The sequence below is a fragment of the Helianthus annuus genome, chromosome 13, assembly GCF_002127325.2.
Source record: "Helianthus annuus cultivar XRQ/B chromosome 13, HanXRQr2.0-SUNRISE, whole genome shotgun sequence".
NCBI lineage: Eukaryota > Viridiplantae > Streptophyta > Magnoliopsida > Asterales > Asteraceae > Helianthus > Helianthus annuus.
The window spans coordinates 173,214,842-173,238,272 of NC_035445.2; the positions used below are offsets into that span (position 1 = coordinate 173,214,842).

A 23,431-nucleotide genomic window follows, 5' to 3' on the forward strand; every position below is an offset into this window, starting at 1 on the left:
CAATGCCTTTAAAACACCTAGGTTAGGAAGGGGAAGGTCTTGGATTCAAGTCCCACAAACGACACGGGATTAAAGAAATTAGCCGTTTAAAAAAAAAGGGTTAACACATGTAAATAAACTAGAATGTGAATGCGGTTTTTTTCACTTTGGGGAGCACGACGATGAACAAATGCAAATAAAGAAGTAGGAAAAGCAATTAAGGGACACAAAAGATTGGAATCATCAACACAAGTCCTTTGAACAAGACCAGAATTCGATTGGATTCAATTGTGAGAGGCTCGTTATACTGTTTTTCATGATAAAACTCCGTAACACTTGCCAACATTTACATAGAGAAATATTTTCTTAACAAGATAATTATTTTTATAAAATGGTCAAGAAATTTAAAAATAACTTACTTACCGTCTACTCTATTACAAAATTTGATTGAGTAAAGCTATTGAAATACCGAGGACAACCAAGCTTAAAATCCAAACTCTGATAGCTATATCATCATATCAATTTCCTTAACTGGTGATCCCTATGGTATAGACGCGGTTGTTTAAACACTACATATTGTGGGATTAAAGTTAATAATAATTCAAACTGATACATATATATGTGCAGAGTGTACTACCATTTTACTTGATTTGCATGCATTGTTAGTAAACAAACTTGTTGTCTTGTTATAAAATTACAGTAGGAATATATTAACTTGTTTTGGAGCCCTGCTGCTTTCTGTACAAAGAAGTTGAAGAAGATGAAGATGGGACCTGCGAGAGCAGCGGCTGAAAATTGGTATTACCAACAAACCAGTAGAGTGCCCACTTCAAATTGCAGAGGGTATACTTGAGAGCTTTTGTCCAGCTCTCCTGTTTGTTGAAGCTTTGTGTGATGGAATAGCTTTCCACTTTGTCATTCTCTATCCTGATGAACACCCCATATGCAACATTATTCACTTCATCTTCTTCTTCTTAACATTATTATTATTCACTTATCAGAGAGATAAGACAACTTACTTATACGGAAGCTTGAAACATTTATCAGCTGGTATGTTATTTTCTTTATCCTTGGAGTTTGCAAATTCTGCAAAGTCCTTGAGACATGTCAAGAACAGCGTCATTGCCTTGTCATATCGAGTGCTCCAAAACAGATTCACAGGACCAAACCTATTATATTATCAGCTCAACAATCTCACATTCATTATATGCTGACTCACTCACTTTATAATAACAAAACAAATCATTTCAATCATGTGTGGACTGGTGATCTCTCTCTCTCTCTTATAAAACGTGTCAATTTCAACACTACATAAATGGTCATGTTGGTCTAAAAGGCCAACTTCACCCCTCTATTTATAAATGAGATATTAATTTTTTCAGAATTTGGAATAAAAGATGTCTTGGCCAGTTGACCTATCCCAGTTTCATAAATACTCCTTTTTAATTATTACCAAACCCGATTATGCCACATCAACACCAGACCATTTGATTTAACTTAGCAACTTAACTTCATTGGGGTTAGTTAAGTAAGGAATGAGACCCTAAAAAGGATAAGCACTTGATCAGATGTAAATGATCAGCAAAGGCCATAAGTGATCACAGAATTGCAAATAACAAAGTGAATCAAGGTAGGATAAAAACTTACAACTCATAAGTATTGTTGCCAGTGTCCATTATCCGAGGATAACTTCCCATAGGAAGAATTTTTATTCGGTATCTGCTCAACCCTAGGTTAAGGATATAATACCCTATCAACAACAATATTTAACACTTGGATCAAACCCACCCTTCACAACCACTGTCATAACAGTCATCTGTCCCCAAGGCGCATCAAAAGCTTCTTATGTGTGCCATGCCATGCATGAATATCATTCATGGCAAAGAAAGAACTAAAAGTAGAGGAATTTAAAAGAAATTTCTGTAGCAATAACACTGATAAAATATTTGAAGAAATAAATAAAAAATATACAGGCACCTGTGAAGAAGGTATAAGGAGCATTTTAATTTTGTTCTATGCAATATGCATAAAGATGTAAGGTAGAGAGAATTGAAGAAGGATACTGGTACTTTGGTCTGAAGTATTGGGACATTGTATGAAGCAGCAGGCAAGCTTGACCCCATGCAGCATTTATCTCATCCCACTCAACCTAAGTAAGTGTTTCTCACAATTGCAACCAGTTAGCTAACAAAGATTTAAACATCTTGACAGCAAGCAAGCCCACCAATTTGATTATAAGTGCAAGCAACATACTGGAATTTTAGGCAGTCTTCCCAGCCTGAAATTGTTAATTGTTCCAAATTCTCCATCATACCAAATTGGAAATGCATCATTCAGGACATTCGTTCTCTTCAGAAGTTCTAAATGTGCTTGTGAAACTTCTATTTTCGCCAATATTGCATCTCTCTCTTCCTGCCACAAACAACAAACAGACTTTAATATTACAAAGGTCAAAGAAAGCAACCAACTGCCTAACATATAATATTATATCTGATTCCATGGCCACTGCAAAGAAATGCCATGTGATATCACATGGACATAAAACATAACAAATACGAGCCTCTGGTTGCATTTACTACACCCACTTTTCAGTACCAACTTATGCATGGCTGCAGCTTATTCAAGACCTTAAAGTGCCAAAGATTCATATCAAATACAAACTCCCTCAGATATACTGTCATTATTAACATTCGTAGAGAATAGGATTGGCTGCACTCACCTGATGGGATATCAACTGAAACTGGAAATTATTGAACTCATGCCAATACCTGATACAAAAAAAAAAAAATCAAACACAGTCGGTAACCCTTTACACAGATGATGATGGTATTGAGTCCTGTTGAATAATGTCAAACGCAACTTACCGTTCCTCCAACTCTTTAAAGCGATTAGATTTAAGTTCAAGTTCCTTTAGTTCGCCAGTTACTTGACTACACTGTTTTTCGGTCTCTTGGATTGCTGCTTCAAGTTTACGTTCTTCTTCTTCTATCTTCAATAGCATTTAAAACAAGATATGAGTATAAAAAAAAAACCCTGCAATGAGTTTATCAAAAAAGTCAAGAGATTGTGTGTATGACCTTTAGTTTTTCTCTCAAAAAGTCAGCTTCGGTAAGCAGATTGCGTGGCTCTCCCTCCAATCGCTGAAGGCAGGCTTCATATGCCTTAATATCAGTGTTGACATCTTCAACCTCCTTATCAAGCTTATCAGATAATACCCTCATGCATTCCAGGCATAAAGGTTGCTCAACCTGTGTTTGGGTTGTGGCAATCTCAAATGCACGCTTTAAGACGGTTATGGTTGAGTGGAACCCAGAATTATTTGCACGTGCAGGAGCGGTACTCTCATCATGTGATGGAACATGTGTGGTCCCATCAGCAGACTTGTAGACAGATGCAGCAGGTGGAGGCAATACCACAAACGATTCTTCCATCGCCTTCACAGACTGCACCGGACGAGGAGGAATGCCAGGCTTTTGTTTTGGCAACACAACAAATGACTGATCCATGCGACTGCCTAACACACTCCCTGCTCCATGCATGGAAGATCCTGAATGTTTCAACTCATTATATTAATTGCCTCCATTTTCCAATCATACTCATATTAGTAATTACAACATCAAGCAACAAGCAGTTTCTATTCCTAACAAGTTAATTAAAACCCATGACACTACAAGCTCTTCCTCAAACTCCATGCCCAAACTAACTAGAATGAGGCAAGGTTTAAAAGTACGGAATCGTGCCTCGAGGCGTTTTCTTTCGCCTCACGAGGCGTACGCATCGAGACGAACCGAGGCGGAATTAAAATATATATATAAAATTAATCATCATATAAAAAATTAAATACAAACCAATTTCATCATCAAATTTATCAAAACCCATTGCTCAATTGGTGATGAGATTTGTTCAATCAGATTTGTAAAACATAGACCGCATCACACACATAGTTGTCGATAGCGAATAGCGACAAATAGCGACAAGGCACCTATACGCTACGTAGCGAATAGCGACAAATAGCGACGGCTATTTTGTAAATAGCGATTACACTAGAAAAAGATTTTTGAAAATTTTTATATGTATATTACATCAAAATACCCTTGTATATATGCTATTTTACATGTATATTTAACAAAAACTAATAGTTAGTGCAAAAAATGAGTTTCTGAACTGCAGTTTAATTGAACTCGTGCGTGTCCGCACGTCCTGCGGACATGAATGCAGCTCCGAAAACCCGGGCCCGCGTGAGGCAGCTTTTGCACAATTTAACCTTCTGCCTTTTTAAGCAGATTATGCAGTTTTTTTTATTAAAAAATGGCCCAAACGAGAGGTGAAAAACTAAAAAAAAAAAATACCTAACTGTCGCTAACTTCGCCATTCGTCGCTAAGACCCATATAGCGACACTTGGTCGCAAGGCTACATAGCGCGCTATAGCGGTCGCTATAGCCGCTATTAACAACTATGATCACACATCAGCTGCAGCGATGTGATCTCATCATCGCATCATGCGCTCCGTATTCGTGCATTTTAAAACCAAGGACTTATTAATAAAGAAGTGTTGGTGATTGATTAAAGAAAAAAACTGTATTTATATTTGCCTTTATGAAAAATAGACCTGGCATGGAATATTAATGTTGGACTGTATTTTAGGCTTTTAGTAATGGAAGGAGTATGTATTTTGTTTGTTTTACATCAGCTTGCTTACAAATGGTTTTATGGTGTACAGCCTACAGGGTCACCTTTTATGAAGAGAAAACCCCCTGCTCTGGTTAGCTTGTGTCTTGGAATAATAGGCAAGCATCTTGATGATATTATTGAGGATTTAGCGGTTTTAACCAGTTTCCCACCAGACATTAAGGTAGGTATCTTGGTTGTGTTATGATTATTAACATCTCAGTTGTACATAAAATTGCAGGTTCAGATATTTTAGTCTGTTAGTTTGGCATTGCAGATTTGTATTTAAAAAATATATATTAACTATACAAAAAACTGGAATGATACACATGAGTTGCTTGTCAGAGATACTTGAGGTTTTTTTATTTATAAAAGGATTGTTGTGGTGTAGTCTGAATTGTTGAAATGAATGATCAACTTATCAGATGGCCGTTGCAAGAAGAAGAAAGTTGCTAGATGACGATGTCATCATTGCATTGGCAGAGAGCTCATGGGAGATTCTCGATTTATCAGATTCAGAAGTCACTGATATTGGCTTGTTGAAAGTGATAGAGATTTGCAAACATGTGAGAGCCATGGACATAAGGTGAAATTGGAATGTTAACTTATACCTAATTACTTTCGACTTTTTTATGCTATATGAATTCATACAGCTTTCATACGCAGTCATTGCAGCAACATCACATCATTTAGTGTTTCAGAACTTGTGAAGCATTGTCACTGTCTTGAGATATTGAGATGAGGGTATGTTGTTTTTATTTCTCGTTTCACTCTGTAATGATTTTAGTAATTTTTAAAACCCAAAATATTCGGTTTGAAATACCTCATAACAGGATATGAACACAGTTCATATTACAGAGGATGTCCAAGAAGTGAACATACTGCACGAAGCTCTTTAAGCTCCTTGAAACCAACGTTAAACAATGTTGAAGAGGATTCATGGGAGGAACTTGATACCACAGAGATTGTACTCGGAGCACAGTCGTTACGTTGGCTTGTATGGGTATGCATAGCATTTTTATTTTTTAACGTTATGTGCAGATCGATTTGGGTTATGATGTATCGCTAACTGGTCAAATGGGTAAAGTAAAAAGAAAAAAAGAAACTAGTTCAAAGAAGATAGACCAAGTGAGTTGAATGAACCCAAGTAGTCGAAAATCGTCCAAAGTGTTTTTCTAATGCATAACCTTCTAAATCATTTTATTACGAAAGAAAAGATGTCTATTGTAATGATATTTTTATTAATCATATAATAAGGTAGTTCAACACTTGGCAGTTGCTTAGTTTTAAAAGGTGCGCCTAGGCGCAACGCGCGCCCCTGCGCTTTTGGTAGCATAAGTAAAATATCTGCTTCATTATGTAATTTCTTGAAAACCTAGTCAGGTATTTGATCCTACATATCAGAGTCTACTGCATTTGTCTGTCCAGTAAGTAAAAGTAAACAGATGCTGCGTTTGTTTGATTTTATTTATTATAAGTATGTTTTATTATGTTAAGAGGGTAATATTCGACGAGGGCCTAGGCTAGGGTTTATTCCTGTTGGAAATAATCCAGATCCTCGCATACTATACTATATTATACTACAGCAAAGCAGATGATCGAAATAAGAATTTGATGATGAAGAAGAAGAAGAAACCCTAACCCGGTCGGTAGGTGGAATCATCGACGCCGGTGATGGAGAGAGTATGATGGCAGTTTTGGCAGACCCACCGTGGAAGATTCGGGTCTACGGGCAAGGCCCGAGTCTTGTCCGCCGCCGCAACCATATTGTTACTGCTGCTCTTCTTCATCTCATATCATCTCCGATCCGATGATGATGATCAACACTGCATATGTTTCTTTCGTTCGTTCTTTCTTTGATTTTGGACGCAATCGATATACTATATACGACTTTCTTTGCCAATGTTACCATTCACACCCTCAACCATCTCATTTCACATTATTCCCCCTTTAAATGCAAAATTAAATACGAGGGAGTTGCGTTTACTTTTATATTCCTCACTACTATGATGTAATTTTAAACGTAACTAAATGCAAAATTAAATACGGAATTGCGTTTACTTTTATATTCCTCAACATTCTTCAACATTCTGATGTAATTTTTGGTGGAACAAAATTTATTCAAAGTAAAATATTTAAATTTATTCAAAGTAAAACATCTTTTGGTATCGTAAGGTATACCAAGTGCGCTAGTATTGTATCGGTAGGTAACAAACCAATCGATACAGCTAGAATAACATCGGTACCAGTATCCAGGGGTGCAGCTTTCAAGGGGACGGGGGGCGTCTGAACCCCCCCCCCTCCCCCAACTTTTCGCTCAGTAGTGTTATGTATGTACGTTTCGTATAGAATTTTTTAGGTATATACGTTTTCGACCCCCTGGTTTTATAAAAAAAAAGTTACTTGTGTAGCCCAAATAAATTATTTATATAGCCTAAATAATTATATTTGGGTCCAAATATTGTATTTGTAAACATGTTTGGAAGAATGAATTTTTTGTGGCCCAATTGCCAAATAACTATAGCCCAAATAGAAAGTCCACCTTATTTAAAAAAAAATTGCTAACTGGCTACGCTGCTTGTTCGACTTCGAGTGATTCTTCTTCGATTTTCATAAGGTATGTGTTTTTAATCTTTAGGTTTAATTTAGGGTTGCAATATATGTAATTTAGGTTGAAATTATGGGTGAAATTAGGGCCGATTTTTTGCCATAAACTTGTTGGATCTTTCTGTAATTATGTCTATTTTTATTTGTTTAATCTTAATGTGATTTAGATAGAAACTAGAGGTTGAAATTTAGGGTGATTTGTTAACTTGTTGTGTTATTAGATTATGCTATAGGGAAGTATAAAAGCACAACTTCTTTTTTCAAAAGAAAGAATGAAGAACACGTAGAGGGAATTGATGATGAAAACAACGAGATTAAACGTCAAAAAGCTTCAACAAGTGAACCAGTTAATGAAGCGAATCAAAACATTCAACAAGAGCATGATATTCCTCAAAATCCGATTAACATCAATGAAGTGGGTGTTAGTAGTCTAGAAAGAGATACCCATAAGCGTCTCGGAATGTGGAATATCCGGTTAATATAAAGGAGCAAGTAAGACTAGCTTACATATCATTAGGAGTTTATCAAATAAAGTTTGAAGAGTATAAGCCTAGAACTATAATTGCAGATAACTTTGATTCGGAGTCTATAGTTGAAGAATTCGAAAATCTTAAAGGAAGACGAACAGAACTATAATTCTTCATCCAGCTAAACCGGGTACCCATCTTCCTCTCCTTTTTAGTGTTTTGGTGTCTTAGTTTAGTTGTTTGTTAAACAATGTTTACTTTTTAAAGTTTGAGAACGTTTTTTATTTGATATTAATGTTTGACTCTACCCTACCCTACCCGAATTGAATCACCGACGTCCGACCCGAACATATCTCCTCGAAACAAAGCGATAAAAAAAATTTAGGTCTGGTGACTTCCGACCCCCGGTGGGAATTTTCAAGCTTCGCCATTGCCAGTATCAATATTCATTTTTATGGTTTTCAATTGATATAAAATACGTGGTGATATCCGTTTGAGCATATCAAGATCTTATTTTCTAGGGTTTTCTTTTGGTCATACGATGTATAATTAAATCTAGTAGTGTAGTAAATATGTTTTTATATTTTGTAGTATGCACGTTCACGCATCATCGTACCGGGGGACTTACTAGTTAACATACAAAAGGTGGTTGGGTCACTAGATAGTTGATAGATGCTTGAAGTTCTAAAATCTAAACCGATGATGGAGAGTTAATAAAATGAAATATCAGTTTTTATGTTTTTATATTTAGTCTATTTATTTAGTGCAACATTCTATTCAAATTAATGTGTTCATGGAAATTGAATTACTTCCATCAATTACCATTGGGAATTTAAAAATTTTAAATGGTAAGTTTAAAAATCACAAAAAAAAAAAAAAAAAAAAAAAAAAAAAAAAAAAAACTTGAGCTATTTCTTCTTTCTCGTATACATCAGTCAGTCGAGAAAGGCATGAGAAAAAGAAGCATACAGTTTAGAACAAATAAGGACTCGACAATGCAACCTTTGTAGATAATGCTAAGTCGAGACGAATCATGGAACATTACTCCCACCATTACCCTTTCACTTTTAGTCTGTCTAGTGGGTGTTGTAAGTGTCTCCTTCCTTCCTTCCTTGTGATGGTTGTTGTAATAAACTGAATTATATGCTTTTTCTCAAAACATAAATCTAATCATTTCCAAGAATAATCAAGTAGAAGAAATGTCTGGGTAACGTGATACTATAAACATGACATGACAGGAGTTTTTTTTTTTTTGGTGCACACAACTGGATGGATGATATATCTGGAGGAGAAGCTGACTACTTGGCCCACGCAACTGCATCAACCTCCGTTTGGGCAGATTTATATAATTCCAGCCTCTTGGCCAAGTCCAATCGCCTCTGCATTATTGCTGGATCCTCATCCAGCAGTTTAGCCAATTGCTTACCCTGTCAACCAACCTCCTTCGTTCACAATATGACCTTAAACACTAATCAATCAATCTAATTAATTGTGCCAGTATACTCACCTCTTTTGCACCCAACTCAGTGAAAAAATGGTCAAGTAGGCTACGTTTAGCCTCACGCACTTGACAGTACACAATAGACTTTGGGATAGAGTGTCGTAGAGTCCCAACCACCATGTGGATATAAGACAACACATTCGATCCTGCATCATCCATCAACAGACAGACAGAATTAAGAAGATGAATTAATTAATTGGGTGTGATGAGATGTGGTATCACTTACCGACTCGACGAAGATACGAATCATTATATCGATCAAAAATTGAGTGCGTTGGATTCCCTCCCTTTTCAATATCTTGTGGAAGCTTGCGGAAGAAATCAACTGTCAAGTAACTGCATTCCATATCAACTAACTGTATAGTAGCTCTCTTGCTCTCGTTTCTCATCTTATCTAATGACTCAGCAGCTGCATTCATAACTTCCGCTCTCAGGGATGGGTATTGCTTCAACTCCTAGACAGACAAACCATTGATTTATGATTTCAAAATGAAATGATATTCATGTTCGCTGTTCAATAGTGGATCTCGAGACTAACCGAGGTCTCATTAATTGACTTGTGTACCAGATCCTTCAGTACACCATGAACCTGAAGCCAATAAGAAAGAGAAACGAATCAAATGTTATCTCAAAATCAAGATAACATTTTACATGATTATAGAAAAGATGTACAAATGAAATCTGTAAAAAAGAGAAACTACCGCATCAACAGCTGCCTCGGCAGGACCTTTGATAGTTATTAAAGTAGATTCAATCAGACGGCGATATCCTTGTTCAGGGGCTATTAAATGAGGCTGATATCCATCAGCTTCTGTGATCAGTTTTCTCACGTTTTCCATAGCCAGTTGTTTGTCAAATTGTAATCGTTTCAAAGCAGCAGGAAGTTGATTATCAAATACGCTGTAAACTTTATCGCCACCGGGTCGTCTGTAAAGCATAAGCTCAATAGTTACAGAGATATTACAATAACTGAAACACTTGAGAAAAAACATGAAGCTCCTTCTGATACATACATGCCATCAAGATGTTCTTTGAACGTTTGATCAAAAGCACGACATATTTCCATAATCATATACAATTTTCCCTGCGATGCAGAAAGAAAAAGAGAAGCGTGTAATGTAGTTAACACAATGTACAAAGAGAAAAACTTTCACTAAAGCGTCCTGAGTTCTAATTTAATAGCTAAGACCACGCATCACATTAAAAAAATAACTAGACCACATATCACCTTATATAAATAACTAGCATCTAGATTAAGAGCCACAGTTAAGCATCATCTGAATGATATTTCAGATTCACAAATGCAAATTGAACCAAAAAGAAGATATGAGAAAACAAGGAGATGCTTACTCCGGCATCAGTAGCAATGGGCTTCCCAAGACGACTCAATTCTGTTTCAAGTTCAATAATCGTTTTGTTGATCAGGGATTGAAGGCCTGGAATTCGTGACTTAATGACTGTTTCCAAATGCTGAAACAATAAATAAATATCTTTTAATAAACATCCTTAATTACGCACAAAGGAGAAAGACAAACACAACATCTACCTTGGAAAGCACTTTCCCTAGATGCACAGAGCCCATTTTGCTAGCAAGATGTCTATACTCTGGAGTATTGGCAAAGTACTCCTGCTCCCTCCTCCGAGCAGCAATCATGTCAACACTTTTGTTAATATCAGCTTGAGATCGGTTCACAACACCAATCCAAGGAAACTTTAGCTTATAAGATTTCCCTTCCAATATCTGCATAGTGAGTGCATCTTCATTTAATTGCAAATAAAAGAAACCTAAAACCTCGGAAAAATATCAAGGCTTACTTTCTCACTTTGGTGGTCATGTAGGATTCAATACAAAAAATGCCTCTAAACATGTCAAGAGGACTAGAATCAATGCATACACAGCACCTTAATAATATTAAATCCATATTAAACCTACTTCCTAATATAACAACTACTCTGATTACTTCAGCATTTAATGCCCTGTTTTTTTTCGCACACCAATTATGTAGAAGATGAATCAACTCACATCTTTGGAGTTGATAAGTAGTGAGCATGCCATTCAGAAGTCGGTTGTGATGAAACGAACAGAGTGGTTTTTAGTCAGGCACTTGTTTTTAAAAAGTTTTGAGGTGCTCGAGGCGTTGAGGTTCCAAAAGCTGATGCACAAGGCAGGAGCTTTAAGCACGTGAGGCGTTTGGTATTTAAAAAACTGTTTATAGATAATATTTTAAATTTAAACTTGTTAATGTTTTAAACACTAAAAAATAGTAAAACAAATATGTACAAAAAAGCGCCAGGTACATGAAGTGCCACCTTTAGTAAAATACATAATATTTGAACTTTTTTATAGATAATAATTCAAAAGTGTTACTAAGTACGTAATATATTTGAACTTTTTTCAAACCAAGGCCAGGCAGTTCCCTTTGGGTATTCATTCAACATTTAAAAGGATTACATATTTACAGCTAGATTAAAAGCAGAATGTATAGAATGACACTTGGCTGAATTATCATTTAAAGGGTTCAATTATGAAAAAACTAAAACTCAAGCCCAGCTTACATCAACTGCATCAGTCCCCTTGTCCATAAGATCAATCTTCGTCAAAACACCAAACGTCCTCTCCCCTGTACATGCACATTTAACCAAGAAAATTTAACAAATAACAAACAAAAATTAAATAAACATCAATCGTGGAACCGGCATGCATGACAATGTTAAGAAACCATGTTAACTTAAATGTCAGGCAAACTGAGTAATATTATGTTGAGAACTGCAAGAACCGCATAAAACACTTGCACTTTTAGTTTAAGTTCAATACATAAAGCGTTACATAACCGCATGCCTCTCTCTCTTTCTCTCCCTCTCTCTCTCTCTCCCTCCCTCTCCTTCTCTCTCTCTCACTATATCTGGTGTGCACTACGCTCAAATGCTTATGTGGTTCTGATACAAACCCAACTGATCCAGGCCCAGCTCCACTTGTATTTAGAAATCCACAATATGATCCAGGGCCCAATTAGATGTAGTTTAGAACGTGGGAGTTAACCCACGTAGTCAGATTTCTAGGGTAAAACTGTTCCCGCTTATTTCTATGTTAAGTACGACGTATTAGGGTTAATTGTTTCAGGGATGTTTATGTTTTATTTGTCTGGTTCTATTCCAGTATTTGGAGAATTGCCATCTCGAATTGGCTAATTTGTATTTCAGTTTCAGTAATTTAATCAGTCAGTTTTTAGTTTCTATCAATTTGGTTCCATTGCCGGGAACACAGATTCAGATTCAAAACCACTCTTCGCTATTCCAGATCCAACCCTAGCAATCTCAAATCCGATCCACCCAATCAATCATCTCTGAGATACGATGGCTCCTCAAACACGTAGCAGTTCAGACCCACCCCAAACAAACCCTGACCACTTGGCTACCCAATTGGCGGCTATTGCAGCCTCCATGGAATCCCTGCAAACTGAAGTCGCCACTCTCAAAGCGCGCGACAAGAAGAAGGAGAAAATTGGCGGGGTCCCAGCAGATTTGATGATGAAGATTCGTCTGGAAGCAATCATCGTCGTTACCGACCTTATAACAAGATTGATTTTCCAACTTACAGTGATGGAGACCCGAGAGGGTGGGTTTTGAAAGCCGAGAAGTACTTCCGGTACTACAATATACCAGAAGATGAGCAGGTTGATGTTGCAGCGATGCATCTGGAGGGTGATGCTTTGGATTTCTACTCGTGGGTCTCCGCCGATCAAGCTATTGAGTTCTGGGATGAGTTGGTTCGAGCCCTTCAAAAGAATTTTGGGCCTGCGGAGTTTCAAAACCCTGACGAGCATTTATGTAGCATCAAACAAACTGGAACAGTACAGGAATACCGCCAGGAGTTTGCCAAACGCTCGTCTCGCGTGACTAATTGGCCTGAGCACTGCCTCTTAGGGGTATTTTTGAATGGCCTCAAGGATGATCTCAAGGCTGACGTTCGAATTCACAAACCAAGGACTGTTTACAAAGCCATGAGTATCGCTATTGAGTTCGAATCCAAAGTTAGCCATATGAAATCTGAAAAAATTATTTCTTCTTCGGTCCAAACAGAGCTGACCCCAGCAGCCTCCAACACTTTAATTCCGACTGCTGCAGCCCAAAAACCAACAGACACTCGTCTCTTTGATGCTGAAAAACAGGGCCGGTATCTTCGAGGTGAATGCTTCCGTTGCGGGGATAAGTATGGGCCCGGACACCGTTGCAAAACAGGGACCTTCAAGCTCCTCGAAGCTGCCGACGAAGAGGATAATCAGGTCGTTATCAGTCGCGTAAACTCCAGTGGCCATCATGAAGACTTCGCTCGAACTGCTTCATCTCGACTTGAGGACAAGTCGTGTCACCGGGCGGGAAGTATTGATACAAACCCAACTGATCCAGGCCCAGCTCCACTTGTATTTAGAAATCCACAATATGATCCAGGGCCCAATTAGATGTAGTTTAGAACGTGGGAGTTAACCCACGTAGTCAGATTTCTAGGGTAAAACTGTTCCCGCTTATTTCTATGTTAAGTACGACATATTAGGGTTAATTGTTTCAGGGATGTTTATGTTTTATTTGTCTGGTTCTATTCCAGTATTTGGAGAATTGCCATCTCGAATTGGCTAATTTGTATTTCAGTTTCAGTAATTTAATCAGTCAGTTTTTAGTTTCTATCAATTTGGTTCCATTGCCGGGAATTCCATGGATACAAACCCAACTGATCCAGCCGCCATTCTATCAATTTGTATTTCAGTTTCAGTAATTTAATCAGTCAGTTTTTATTTGTCTGGTTCTATTCCAGTATTTGATCTCGAATTGGCTAATTTGTATTTCAGTTTCAGTAATTTAATCAGTCAGTTTTTAGTTTCTATCAATTTGGTTCCATTGCCGGGAAATTCGAAGCTGGTGCAGACCTGGTACAGTTCCTGCGATCAGGTTGTACTTACTTCTCAATTAGCATCAATTGCAGCCAGCATAGACTCTATGCGGAAGGACATCGCAGAGATCAAGGCTCAGGTAATCCGAGATGGTCGTAACAGTGAAGAATCAGCCAGTGATTTGAAGATTACGGTGGAGAATAGCATAAAAGAGACGCCGACTGATGAAGAGCAAGATAGTCTGAAAGAAGAATTGAAGGCTGAATTGCGCATCAAGGAAATTGGAACCGTGTATAATGCTGCCAGTACCCTAGATGAGTCCAAGATCTATTCATCTAAGCCCACTAGTAGTTTTACATGTAGCCCAAGCCCAAAACCTATCTCAGCCTATGCTAAAAACGCCTCTCAGTCTGTTACCCAAAACCCTACACCCCAGCGCCAATTTCCTCATTGTACAGAGATAGAGAACCAAACTCGGTTTCTCAAAAGACGAGCTGCTGATCATAGGTTCAGAATGGGTACATTCAACCTGCTGGAAACCTCTGAAGGACAAGACGAGCCACTCGACACCAACAAGGAAACGGAGGATGCAGAATCAGAAATTAACATTGATGTTTTCATTAAGCTATTTATTAAAAACATGAAAAAACAGCTGCATTAAAGCAGACTAATGTGTCCTTGGATGCTAGTGATATTATCTTTATAGGGATTCAACTGTATCGCCAGAAAAGTTTGGCAAAACTGGACATCCAACCTGGTACAGTCCTTGCCTACCGCTCGGTCTCAGACGCAGGACATCCTATTCAAGAGCTACTTCGTTACTGGGGCCTTTAGAGGAAAAGACTTGGAAAATTTACGATCGCCTGGAAGAACAGTTTCCCGTGTTTCGACTTGAGGACAAGTCGTGTCTCCGGGCGGGTAGTATTGATACATACCCAGTGCCAAACAGCCCAGAACCCGACCCAAATCCAAGCCCAGAACCAGACTAGCTGCATATTCAATTAGTTTAAACAAAATAAGCGGGAACAGTTTTACCCTAGAAATCTGACTACGTGGGTTAACTCCCACGTTCTAAACTACATCTAATTGGGCCCTGGATCATATTGTGGATTTCTAAATACAAGTGGAGTTGGGCCTGGATCAGTTGGGTTTGTATCAATACTTCCCGCCCGGTGACAGGTTAGCCAAATACAAATTGGAGCTGGGCCTGGATCAGGGATTCCATGGAGGCTGCAATAGCCGCCAATTGGGTAGCCAAGTGGTCAGGGTTTGTTTGGAGTGGGTCTGAACTGCTACGTGTTTGAGGAGCCATCGTATCTCAGAGATGATTGATTGGGTGGATCGGATTTGAGATTGCTAGGGTTGGATCTGGAATAGCGAAGAGTGGTTTTGAATCTGAATCTGTATTCCCGGCAATGGAACCAAATTGATAGAAACTAAAAACTGACCGATTAAATTACTGAAACTGAAATACAAATTAGCCAATTCGAGATGGCAATTCTCCAAATACTGGAATAGAACCAGACAAATAAAACATAAACATCCCTAAAACAATTAACCCTAATACGTCGTACTTAACATAGAAATAAGCGGGAACAGTTTTACCCTAGAAATCTGACTACGTGGGTTAACTCCCACGTTCTAAACTACATCTAATTGGGCCCTGGATCATATTGTGGATTTCTAAATACAAGTGGAGCTGGGCCTGGATCAGTTGGGTTTGTATCAGGTTCTCTACTTAAAACCGTGTTTGTTTTGGCATGCCCTACACACACACACATATGACGGTAGCAACTTCAACATTGCTATTAGAATCAGCCTTTTTTAAAAACTGAATCAAAGTGAAAAACATCATATCATCACCAACCACTAATTCCATCATTCCAAGTGAAAACAAGACGCGTAGGTTGTCATAAAACCTATTTATGACAAACTTTACACATCTCCAGTTTTATAATCAACTAAGTAGCATTTTGCAATGTTGAAGCAAAGTTATTCTAGCTGTCCGAACTTATACGTCTTTGGTTTGGGAAAAAGTGAAAGACGTTGCAAATAATCCACACTGCACTCTTTTAAAGAACTCATAAATTGCACATTATCTGCATGACAAATCTTTCATGCAATGTTCAGCATGCACCGCTGCAAATGTGTATTGCATCACCACTAGAAAAAAGAATACAGAGCTGTTGGGTTCGTAGGCTTTAGGGTAGTCGGCCCTAGTTATTAGGCCCACTTAGTTAACTTGTTGACCAAGTAGGAAACCCTAATCTTGTTCTATAAATACCTATTATGTAACTGTAGTCTGTATCATTCTAAAAACAGTTGTGAGCATCTAATAAAAGTAAAACCCTAGTTGCAACCCGTGGACGTAGGTCACCTTGACCGAACCACGTAAATTCTCGTGTTCTTTATTTTCTGCTAGTGTGTGTGTGTGTTTTTGTTCCGCTTCCGCTCGAGCCTACTCTGATCCGATACCCCTAACAACTGGTATCAGAGCCAAAGGTTCAGTTAAACACACGGTTCACACGGTTATCACAGGAGAGGGGGAGAGCTGGACGAGAGATCTTGATCTGTTGTTGCTGCCGTCGCCGCTGACTTGTTTACGGCCCGTACCTATTCTCTGGTTACGGCTCGTAAGGTCTAGGGTTTGCGCCGTAGGGTTTGCTGTTGCAGATATGGTGGTTTTAGGGTGTTTGGTGATTAGGTTTTCGGTTCTTGAACCCTGGTTATTCGCTGACGCTCGGGTCTGCAGGAGAAGTCGCTGGTTCGGGTACTTCGGGTTTCTGGTTTATTGAAAGTTGCTCGGGTTTTGGTTGCTTGGTTCCTTGTGGTTTTTTCTGGTTTTCTCGTTTGCTATGGCTGAAGACGGGAAGTTCCGAATCGAGAAGTTTAACGGTACTGATTTTGCATGGTGGAGAATGCAAATAGAGGCGTTGCTTAGTGAATGCGATTTGGATGTGGTACTGGAAGAAAAACCTGCTGGAATGGATAAAGCTGCCGAGGCAATTTGGAACTCAAAGGACAAAAAGGCAAGAGGTAAAATTACATTGGCTTTGACGAGGAGCGTTGCATTTAATATCATGAAAGAAACAACTGCTCGTGATATGTTAGCAGCTCTGTCAAATATGTATGAGAAGCCGTCTGCCGGTAATAGGGTGTTCTTGATGAAGGAACTGTTTAATATGAGGATGAACGAGGGCAGTTCAGTTGCTGATCACATTAAAGAAGTCAATTCAATTTTGTCCAGGTTAGCGCAACTGTGGGCATGAAATTGGATGATGACACTCAGGCTGTGGTTCTGTTATCTTCCTTACCTGATAGCTGGTCAGGATTTGTGACAACGGTCACTGAAACTGCTGGAACTGGAAATTTGAAGTTTGATCGGGTCCGGGATAGTGTTTTGGGTGAAGACGTTCGCCGGAGGAACACTAGTGGAGGATCTACTTCTGATATGCTCAGTGTTAGCAGGGGAAGAGGGAATAACAGAAGCAGTGGGAGTCGTGGGAAAAACTTGTCTAAAGCTGGGAAGAATGTGAGGTGCTGGAACTGTGGTGAAAAGGGGCATGTTAAAAACGAGTGTCCTGATCCTAAGAAAGAGGATGGTAAGCAGCATGTAAACAGTGTTGTGTCAGATGAATCTGACGGTGACGTACTGGTTTGCTGTGAAGAGTCTATAGATTCTTGGGCTATGGATTCTGGTTCTTCGTTTCACGCCATGCACAGCGGGGAGACGATGGTGAATCTGAAAAAAGGAGACTTTGGAAAGGTACGATTAGCTAACGGTCATGTTCTTAATGTTACGCGTATGGGAGATGTCAATCTGAAGACTCCACTGGGCACTACATGGAACTTAAAGAACGTCAGGGTAATTCTAGGTTTAACGAAGAAACTTATTTCTGTTAGTCAACTGGATAAACGGGGACTAGATGTTAAGTTTGGTGGTGTGAAGTGGAAGGTGATTGATGGAAATCTTGTTGTTGCCTGTGGGAGGAGACGAGGATCGTTGTATCTAGTTGAGATACCTGTTGAGGGAGTAGCCGTCCCTGTACAACATAAAGTCTGGTTCACTGAATCTAGTAAGCGGAAGAGGGTTCAATTTGCGAACTTGAATCCTGGTGCTTCGGGGATGTCAGTTGAATGTGGTCGGGGGTCTAAGTTTAAGCCAATCAGGGGATTTGGTGATGGTGGGAGCATGGGTCGTGTTCCGGGTACAATCACAAAGAACCGTTGGGTTTTGAAGACGAAGGTTCCGACTGAAGAAAAAAGCTCTCCTGGAAATAGTTTGCAAAATGTGGAGAGTGGTATTAATTCTCGGTGTATCTCTGGAGCTGGTGGATCGTGCAAGCCAGTTGAGATAGAGAATGGGTCTGATAAGACTGTTGGGTTGGAGCTTGTGGGAGCTTCAACTGGTCTCTCAGTTACTTGACGAGAGGTGTGGTTGCAACTAGGTGGCTTGGATTTAACTGAAGTCTTAGCTTGTTCTTGGAACTGGAGGCTGGGAAGACTTGAACGTAAAGATTACTGAAGTTACTGGTGATGGGTTTCTTGGATGCACTTTGTGGACTATGCAAAGCCTCCGAGTGGGAGATTGTTGGGTTCGTAGGCTTTAGGGTAGCCGGCCCTAGTTATTAGGCCCACTTAGTTAACTTGTTGACCAAGTAGGAAACCCTAATCTTGTTCTATAAATACCTATTATGTAACTGTAGTCTGTATCATTCTGAAAACAGTTGTGAGCATCTAATAAAAGTAAAACCCTAGTTGCAACCCGTGGACGTAGGTCACCTTGACCGAACCACGTAAATTCTCGTGTTCTTTATTTTCTGCTAGTGTGTGTGTGTGTGTTTGTTCCGCTTCCGCTCGAGCCTACTCTGATCCGATACCTCTAACAAGAGCCACTAGACTATTAAAATAGAATGCAGAGCCACAAGATTCCTAAATCTCATTGTCTCCCAATGCAGTTGTTAAATAATTTATTATATGCATGCATCTCTCACTCTCTCAGTATTAGTTTTTTCCAGCCTTTTTGGTCTAACCACATCACATAAGAAAATGTATCTTGAGATCCAATTTTTTGTTCGATCATGAGTCACCGTTATGTTATTGCATCAAATTACTCAAACAAGTGAATCATCCATAAAAAAGGAAAAGTAGAAAATCCAAACTACCACATGAAGGTTATATCATGAGAAGAATATTTTACAAACCTTGTGGATCTACCTCACGGGCAATTTTTATAGCATCTGATGTAGCCAGATCTTGGTTGGCAGGAGAAACTGCCAGAATAATGCAGTTAGGCTGCAAAGCAAGCAGATAAATAATTTTCAATATGTGATGATACGCAGAAACCACAATACTCTGTTGAAAAGACCACTACTATACTATTTTAAATGAAGCATCAGTGCAATGGGAAAAGTTGCTTTTTTTTTTGTTGTTGTAAAGCAGCCAAATGATGCTATTTTAAAGATTTGCCTACAGGAAAATAGAGGCTAAAAAGTCGATAAGCACGTGCAAGGAATGTTTGCCATAATCTCCTACAGAACAGAGGGAAATGTTTAACATGTCCCCAACATATATGAGCAGGAAATGTGGGAAAGATCTTTGCAAATGCAGAAAGCATCACTTAAAAGTTGAATAAAATGTACCCACCTTCTCTATGTAGGACCGCACCATATTTTCAATGTCTTGCACAATGCCCTCTGACTGGCCCTCTACAAAGATCATACAGGAGTAATACGAGAAAGATCATTGAAACTACCACTTACCTAAAATTTGCAACAGCAATAAAAAAATAAAAAGAAGTTACTTACCAACAGCTACTTTTGTCAGACCAGGAAGATCGATCAGGGTCAAATTCACAACTGCCAACATCATACATTAACAATCGTGTCATAATTTATGTTTTTAGTCTTCAGCAGAGTGATCTCATAGTACAAGAAACCAAATGCAAGAACAAATCAACACTCAAAGCTTCTAAGTATCAGGAATGTTAAGTTAAGAAGGTTAAAAAAAATAGCGTAGCATCTTTGCTGAAGAGTTAATAATAATACTCAAATATCCAGCTAAAAGAGTAGATAAGGGATGCATAACAGATAAAGAAACACAAGGAAATGCAAGAAACAAGCAAGCTATCTCACCATTGGGAGAATAGATGCTGAGATATATAGGGACGGATGAAATCTGTTTGGTTCGACCTGTCTCACGATCAGTCTCATCAGCAATCTCTTTCCTGACAGCAGCTGCACAATAAAAGTAAGAGCAACGAAGCTACAGGTATTAAATAAATATAATAAGAGAGGAGACAGAGACAGAGACATACCAAAATCAGTAAACCTCTTTTTTGGTTGGTGAGCAAACTCGGCATATTCTCTTCCCTCATCAATTCTATGAAGCTGTAGAACAAGGGGACGTCGTGTAACGATCCCTGCATACATACAAACATACATACATATTAGTCTGGTTAAACGCCAAACGGAGATGCCAAAAAGAAGATAAGGTGAAAGAAATGTAATTACCAGATCCACGAGGCAAAAAATCCTTGCCAACAACGCTCTCCAGCACAGATGACTTTCCAGAGCTCTAGAATGACATGAAAAGTTATGAGGAAGGGCTGGCTTGGTTGTGAATGAGAGGAGAGGAGAGGAGAGGAGGTTAACTATTTTCTAGGTCTATAAATATAATCCATAAAAGTGCAGTGCAGAGCAGATCTAAAAGTAAAAGCTACTACGACTAATAATGATTGATGCAAATGAAGATCTGTGGACTGGATCTGAAGAGCGAGAGAAGTACCTGACCGCCGACGACGGCGATAGTAGGGAGGGCGTCCCAAAGGGTGGGGAGGGAGGATCCTTCGCCGAAATCACCAAGGGCGGTACATGCCCTCTGCAGTTTGTTCACCAGATTTATCAGATTCTCCATTACTAGTAGATTCTTCTACTCTCTCAATTACTAGTAGTAGATCGGAGAGTCAAAGCCTGCTGGTGGTGGGAGAGATCCTCGGCTCGGGTGGATTTTGATTGAATCAAATGGTAACAACAACAACAACCTGACCTTGTCCGCGTCTTTCCACAAATACTTTTCAAACTCGAGAACAAAACCAACTTTGAAATTAACTTTTCAAAAGAAAAAAAAGAATAAATTGCCAATTCAAAGAAAAAAAAATTGCCAAAATCGTCCCTCACGTTTGGGCATTTTTGTTATTTTCATCTAAAACAACTTTTTGTACCATATGGTTTTTCACTTTTGGAATTGTTTACTATTTTCATCCAAACGTCTATTTTGCTTTATTTTTTCTATCAAACATTTGGATGAAAATGACAAAATATCCCAAATATCGGGACGATTTTGGCAAAAAAAGTCAGACTGACATATGGATGAAAATGACAAAAAAATCCCAAAAATGAAGGACTATACAGTACAAAAAAGTTGTTTTGGGTGAAAATGACAAACATGTCCAAACCGCAGGGACGATTTTGGCAATTTACTCAAAAAAAAATATAGGTAGATTACAATAATCTTTTAATTTAATTATTGAGTAAATTGCTAAAACTGTCCATGAGGTTTGAGTATATTTGTCAGTTTCATCCAAAACTTTTTTGTACTAAATAGTCTTTCACTTTTGAGATTTTTTGTCATTTTCATCCAAAAGTCTATTTGCTTTATTTTTCTGTCAAAATTTTGGATGAAAATGGAAAAAAATCCCAAATCTCATGGACGATTTTGGCAAAAAAAAAATTGACGTTTAGATGAAACTTTTAGATGAAATTGGCAAACATGCCCAAACCTTAGGGATGTTTTTGGCAATTTACTCTTAATTATTTAATAATTCCTTATCCTATTTTTACTGTACTAGCATGATGCTCGCGCGATGCGGTTAGATTGACACATCGCATTGTGATACTCGTTTTTTGTAGTTTTCTTATTTATATAATATTTATTTTAGCATCATTGTGATATATATACATCAAAATCGAAGTAATCAGGTAATCCATTGTGTATGGTTCGGTCGGTTCGGTTATTATCCTCAACCGAAACCGGAACCAATGTCATCGGTTAGTCTATTTTATTAACCAACCGGTTTTCGGTTAATGACTTCGATTCATTCGGTAAATTGGCGGTTTTTTTGTTTCTTTCATTTAATTTCAGTTAATAGTTGTGGAGGAATGATCCGGCTCGGTCATTTCGGGTCGGGTAAACCATCATTAAATAAGGGATATTAATAATAAAGATACGGAAGATATTCCCATGCAAATATAATGTTGGTGCAATCTCCAAAAAGATAGGAGATGCGGCTAACCGACTCTCCGGTTTAAGGGGAAACCCTAATTCGCCAGAAGCTATAAATAGAGGATGAAATCGTTAGGTAAAGTCATTCAATCTCTCTCTCCTAAACACTTATTCTCCCATCTAAGAGTCCTAACGGTGTTCTGTTTTGCAGATTAACGTTCAGGCCATCTACGATCGTATCATCTGACATTGTGACGTATAACCATGTAACGTTTATACAATAGCAAAGACCAAATTTGGCCTAAAACTTTTGCTTAGAAATATATGAAACTGAGGTGTAAATACATGAAATGAAAGTATAAATATATGAAATGGATGAATATATGAATTGTAGGTATAAAAGCTAGAAATATATGAAAATATGAATGATTCGATTCGATTAAGCGAATTTTGGTTAAACGAGAGTACAAAAAAATTGATAACTGGTTTTTGGTTAATTCGATTTTCAGTTTTCAGTTAATTCAGTTTTTGGTTGATTTCGTTTCGGTTTCATTTGTTTTCGGTTTGGTTTAGGTTAACGATTTAGTTATTGCTTACAGATAACCAGTTTTGGTTAATAACCGATAGGTGCGCACGGGATGTGGCGGGAAACACAAACATTGTCACGGTGTGCGTTGTTCAGTTTGTTACATTATTCTCCTCAACCAAATTCGAGGTCATAGATTAGTCTATTTTATTAACCAATCCGTTTTCAGTTAATGATTTTGGTTTATTCAGTTAGTTATATGGTTTTTGGTTTGATTCATTTACTTTCGGTTAATAGCCAAAACCAAACTTGGGCTAAAACTTTTGATTAGAAATACATAAATGTTAGGTATAAATACATAAAATGGATGTATAAGTACTTGAAATGGTGGTAATACATAAAATGAGGTATAAATATGAAATACATGAACCGAATGTATAACCATTTTTCACTAATTGAGGTTTCGGTTAATCAGTTTTCAGTTAATTCAGTTTTTGGTTGATTTCGATTTGGTTTCGGTTAACGATTCAATTATTACTCATCCTTAGACACTGTTAATCACGTAACATATCA

The 23,431-nt window shown here is 38.2% G+C and overlaps 2 protein-coding genes across 3 annotated transcripts; both read right to left on the reverse strand.

Annotated features, from left to right (window-relative positions):
* Positions 1–555: 555 nt before the first annotated feature.
* LOC110891472 (beclin-1-like protein) lies at positions 556–6,574 on the reverse strand. 2 transcript variants are annotated; one of them, XM_022139172.2, is made up of 9 exons: positions 6,291–6,574; positions 3,057–3,526; positions 2,844–2,968; positions 2,699–2,747; positions 2,233–2,391; positions 2,043–2,128; positions 1,627–1,698; positions 999–1,075; positions 556–906 (listed from the first exon to the last, which is right to left on the reverse strand). In XM_022139172.2, exons 1-9 carry the CDS (start codon positions 6,436–6,438, stop codon positions 902–904), a joined length of 1,191 nt encoding a protein of 396 aa, XP_021994864.1. In that variant the 5' UTR covers positions 6,439–6,574; the 3' UTR covers positions 556–901. The 2 variants fall into 2 exon arrangements, with proteins under 2 accessions (XP_021994864.1, XP_021994863.1); XM_022139171.2 differs by having other exon boundaries at positions 999–1,148.
* A 2,278-nt stretch (positions 6,575–8,852) lies between these two features.
* On the reverse strand, positions 8,853–21,216 carry LOC110891471 (dynamin-related protein 1A). The gene is made up of 16 exons (XM_022139170.2): positions 20,896–21,216; positions 20,622–20,685; positions 20,426–20,530; positions 20,244–20,345; positions 19,917–19,967; positions 19,756–19,817; positions 19,314–19,404; positions 11,780–11,844; positions 10,770–10,964; positions 10,574–10,693; positions 10,237–10,307; positions 9,925–10,150; positions 9,762–9,812; positions 9,450–9,678; positions 9,230–9,369; positions 8,853–9,149 (listed from the first exon to the last, which is right to left on the reverse strand). The coding sequence occupies exons 1-16, from the start codon at positions 21,022–21,024 to the stop codon at positions 9,021–9,023; spliced, it is 1,830 nt and encodes a 609-aa protein (XP_021994862.1). The 5' UTR covers positions 21,025–21,216; the 3' UTR covers positions 8,853–9,020.
* Positions 21,217–23,431: the final 2,215 nt, after the last annotated feature.

What these genes read in the sequence shown, in the direction of transcription:
- LOC110891471 (XM_022139170.2), bottom strand. Translation starts at nt 21,024, where the DNA reads ATGGAGAATCTGATAAATCTGGTGAACAAACTGCAGAGGGCATGTACC. An exon ending in CCGTGAGGTAGATCCACAAG is followed by an intron (nt 11,845 to 19,313) that starts GTTTGTAAAATA and finishes GTGCATGTACAG; the next exon opens with GGGAGAGGACGTTTGGTGTT. An exon ending in AAAGAACATCTTGATGGCAT is followed by an intron (nt 10,151 to 10,236) that starts GTATGTATCAGA and finishes TATGCTTTACAG; the next exon opens with ACGACCCGGTGGCGATAAAG.
- LOC110891472 (XM_022139171.2), bottom strand. Translation starts at nt 6,438, where the DNA reads ATGAAGAAGAGCAGCAGTAACAATATGGTTGCGGCGGCGGACAAGACT. An exon ending in TTCAGTTGATATCCCATCAG is followed by an intron (nt 2,392 to 2,698) that starts GTGAGTGCAGCC and finishes TGTTTGTGGCAG; the next exon opens with GAAGAGAGAGATGCAATATT. An exon ending in GGCAACAATACTTATGAGTT is followed by an intron (nt 1,149 to 1,626) that starts GTAAGTTTTTAT and finishes ATAATATAATAG; the next exon opens with GTTTGGTCCTGTGAATCTGT.